Source organism: Toxorhynchites rutilus, chromosome 1 (assembly GCF_029784135.1).
Source record: "Toxorhynchites rutilus septentrionalis strain SRP chromosome 1, ASM2978413v1, whole genome shotgun sequence".
Classification (NCBI taxonomy): Eukaryota; Metazoa; Arthropoda; class Insecta; order Diptera; family Culicidae; genus Toxorhynchites; species Toxorhynchites rutilus.
In genome coordinates, this window is record NC_073744.1 from 84,521,349 (window position 1) to 84,525,629 (window position 4,281).

General features: G+C 35.6%; 1 protein-coding gene across 2 annotated transcripts; it reads right to left on the bottom strand.

Moving 5' to 3' along the window:
* Positions 1 to 957: 957 nt before the first annotated feature.
* On the bottom strand, positions 958 to 2,233 carry LOC129769532 (general odorant-binding protein 83a-like). 2 transcript variants are annotated; one of them, XM_055771880.1, is made up of 4 exons: positions 2,038 to 2,233; positions 1,787 to 1,977; positions 1,618 to 1,693; positions 958 to 1,555 (listed from the first exon to the last, which is right to left on the bottom strand). In XM_055771880.1, the coding sequence occupies exons 2-4, from the start codon at positions 1,856 to 1,858 to the stop codon at positions 1,281 to 1,283; spliced, it is 423 nt and encodes a 140-aa protein (XP_055627855.1). In that variant the 5' UTR covers positions 1,859 to 1,977; positions 2,038 to 2,233; the 3' UTR covers positions 958 to 1,280. The 2 variants fall into 2 exon arrangements, with proteins under 2 accessions (XP_055627855.1, XP_055627864.1); XM_055771889.1 differs by having other exon boundaries at positions 1,787 to 2,056; positions 2,125 to 2,210.
* Between the last annotated feature and the right edge of the window lie 2,048 nt (positions 2,234 to 4,281).

Consider the following 4,281-nt stretch of genomic DNA (forward strand, 5'->3'; position numbering starts at 1 on the left):
TCGTTTAGTATGTGAATCGCCAAAATCCGTTCGCGGCAAAAATAGTTATTAACGTTAACTTTATTTCATAAAAACGTGACCTGTTTTCTGATTTGGCACCCTTCATGAAAGACGTAGTTCTACGTCAAAAAGCTGAATGTATGGGTGCCACACGAGTTGACGCAAAAAAATCTTTTAGACCGAATCAACGCATGCGATGCACTGCTGAAACGGAACGAACTCGACCCATTTTTGAAGAAGATGGTGACTGGTGATGAAAAGTGGATCTATCATACAAATGAAACACAAATTTCTGCATTACTCGAGAATTATTCAAGCAAATGTAGCCAAATTTGGCATCTGAACGTTTTACGGGGCACGAAATGTTTCTATGGTGAATACACTTCTCCCCCCTCTTTAAGGGGGGCGGCAATATAAACGAAACACAAACCTCTGCATAACTCGAGAGCTAACCAAGCACAATTTAGGATGTGAGAGTTTTTGGGTATAAGAAATATTTCTATAATGGTATGACATCCCTCCCTCCTCTGAATTGGAGAGGGAGTCCCATAAAAATATTACACGTATATCAACCAAAAATATTCCAACCAAAAATGACAATTGAAAATTTTCGGAATACTCTGAAGGAAAAAGAGAAAATTCGGAAAATTCAATTCGCATATGTTCCACAATTACATAGTGACCAGTGCTCTTAGTCCATTTGATGTTTGCGCTAGCGAAATTGATCTTCGTTTGAAACTGGAAATGGATTTTAATGTGATGAAACGCACTCCTATATCTTCTTCTATCTATACCAAAAACAAGGTTCGCCGGATGTGTTGATAAGAGCAGAACTCGAAAGAGGAATTGTCCGATTTGGAACTGTCTTTATTCTACCATATTTTCTATATAAAACATTTATTCCATGTAACGGAGAAATGTGTTATTTGTGATTGACAAATCTTGAACGAGAGTTGTGTCTGAAAATAATCTGATATTTTAATGATGAGTTTCGTTAGAAATACTAGGAATTTTATAGTAAAAAGGTAAATTCAACGGGGTCGAATAGAAGATCAATCAATGAACAGTTCTGCGATTGGACCCATTATCATGCTCATAGTAAGAAAACGTGAATGTTTGAAGGTATTGATAACAAAAAAACAAATTTTGGGCGGGACGAATTTTGCTGGGTCAGCTAGTGTTAAATAAAGCGTCAAATTTCGATCAGAAATACGACATTTCTTTTTCCCCAACCCAATATGTAATTCAGCAGTTTTGCTCTATAAACATATTTTATTGAATTATGGTAAGAAATAATGAACGGGATCACGTTCCTTCCAGCATTTGTTCAACCAGTAGGCCTTTTCACAGAGATTTTCACCCTGGGGATAGAGACATTTCTTGAACCAATTAAGGGTAATCAAGTGCATCGATTCGGGCAAAAAGTCCTGAATTTTCACATAGTGAAACTCGCCTTTATCATCAACTACTCCTGCTTGATGGAATAAACAGTTCATATAACACTTGAGTTTCTCATCCTCATGCACTTCTTGATCACTAAAGCGTTTAATTGCATCTGAAAATAATCGAGATATAATTTCCAGAATCAGTTTAAGACAATGATCAAATTTGTCACACCTTCAGATACACCTGTTTCCTGGACGCAAGCATCATGCATCGGTTTCAGTTTTTCCAAAAATTCCGGTGGGGGATACTGTAGCGAAATCAAAGAAATGCGGAACATATATTCTTCATCTTCATTAAATTTATCTGGAAGCTATTCTCGAGCTAGTTTCAATTAACCTACTTCAGCGTCTCGCCTCGGTCCATCACCACAGACAGCTCCTGCCAGGAGAAGCAACGCTAAAGTTGTGAACATTTTCGTTTGGTTTTTCTTCGAGTGACTTCCGTTTTATTAAATTTTGTTATACCACTGTCCTTTTTATCTCGTTAGCTCTTCACAGAGCACCGAGTCGTTTTCCGGTTTAGTGTGAGACTCTGAGAACAGCAAGAAAGTTATCAAACGAAGCTTCACAACGGTGTTCAATGGAAGCATACAGGAAGCAAAAAATCCTCCCTGTCAAGGCAACGAAACGAAACACGGAATTTTTATTTCAAATACAGAAGCTCAACATGAATGAATACTTGCTATGAAGGAAACAAATAAAACCGAATAAATAACCAACGAACTCGTTTTGTCAGAATGGTCGTAGCGGTATATCGGCAGCTACTGGAAACAAAAACTGTGGCTACTCTCTTTAGTTTTGTTCAGTTTTATACACCTACACAAATTAAAATCCTGCACCCGGAGTTGCTAATAATCATTGTATTGGCAGGTAGACAGAGATAAGTGGTTTGTCATGAAGCTAATGAGAAGTTTTCTGATCGATCACCTCAGTCCGATGTTTTTTTCTTTTTATATATACTTAAAAATTATGGCATCTTTTATTTTTGAATTATAGTAATTGTTGATTTATGTTAGATGGAAAGCTCTGACAGAGCGAAAATTGACAAGAAAATATGAAGAAATCTATAGTGCAATTTTCACGAAGTGATGAATGCTTGCCATTCAATTGACAGTTATAACATATTTTTAATCTCAATCAGACGTCTCAGAAGCTGTGGGAACCTATAATCAAAGTGTGAGGTAGCAAAAAGGGCCAGAAGCATATGGAATGGATAACACAAAAACGGCAATTAATCTTTTCAGAAGCAAGCTTTAATTACCGCACTCTTTTACTGTCGCTGTAAAGACATTTATGTCTGCTTCGGTGATGATTATCAAGCATTCAGCAGAAATTGAACGATAATTACTTAGTTGTTCATCAGCTGCTGTCATGTCATTTAATAGCAGGTAGTGTCGTCTTCTGCAGTAACTTTTGTCCACATTTATCATTTCACAGGACGGCTGCAACGGAACGTGACGAAGTGAGCATTTTTATCTTCATTATAAGTCAATCGTTCGCTTTTGCATGGTTTCTCATTTTTTTCAATAATATTAAGAATGAATCAATTTTAGCATTAATTGATCCGAAATACATTGCAAATTGAAAAACTCTCCAGTTATTTCTTTTGGCTTTGAGGCATCTTGTTTAGTTGATCTACACACAATAATCAGAATCGACTATTTTCAATTGGAATGGAATCTTAAACACGTATAAATGATATTATTATTTTTGCTGCGAACGGATGTGCATATTTACTAATCGAATTTGAAATTTTCAAAGATTTTTATGATATGCCATAGTCTGTATATGTATTCCCATTTCCCCACACATTTGTTCTGTTCACTTGTGTGCTTTTACGAACAGAGCTGTCATCAACGGACAATAACAAAGGTCGCTTATTCTGCTCGTTTTGTGTTTTATGTTCCCTCTCGAGCTGTGAACGCATTGCAATTAACCCTTTCGCGTACAACATCGAGTCTCACTCGTGATGTGTTTGCATAACATAGGGTGCTAAAACGCTCTGCAGAGTAGTGACATCACTTGATGTGTGACGTATTAAATAATACGGGAAGAGGTTAACACAACCATCCGAGCCATGGCAAAGCAGGTGAAAAAAAAAAGTAAAAAGAAACTTTTTAAGTTAAATGATTTAATTGTGATTAAACATAATAATGTACTAAAAGCTAGAAAATAATGAGGCAAGTAGCAGTTAGTAGTTATCACACCTCTCCTTCATTAGTCTAGGGCATTGATAAGACTAAAATAAAATCGTGGGACATATGATGAAGTCGCTAATTGTGGATAATGGAAATCCAACATTTTTTTTACCTATTTTATTTTCTAGTTTTTAGTAAATTATCTGTTTCATTAGAATATTTCTCTACAATAAAATCATTGTACTGCATTCTATCAGTCAAAAAATTTCATTCGATATCGATATTGAGTGGATTGCAGAAAATACATAGTGTGTTCTCCAAGTGCAGTTCGTTCGTTTGATACACATATTTCAATAAACATTTTTTTTGAGATGATATGGAATCAGATATTTTGTAGCGGCAGCCAAATTGGATTTTTCAAGATAAGTAGTTTTAAAATGACAGCAGAGATAAAGGTATTTTATAAATTCGGTCAGTTCCTATTGATCAAATTTCTTTTAATGTGGGACAACCCTACAGACAGATATGTCACCCTTCTAAACTCGAGTAGACCGCGAGTAATCGGTTTTCTACACCATTAACATTAGAATTAAGGAAAAATGTTTATATATACTTGTAACAATACAGTCAGGAGTTTGGCTCCTTTAAACTTATGTAACTGAGCCTGTAAAAATAAACGATTTAATAAAAAAAAACCC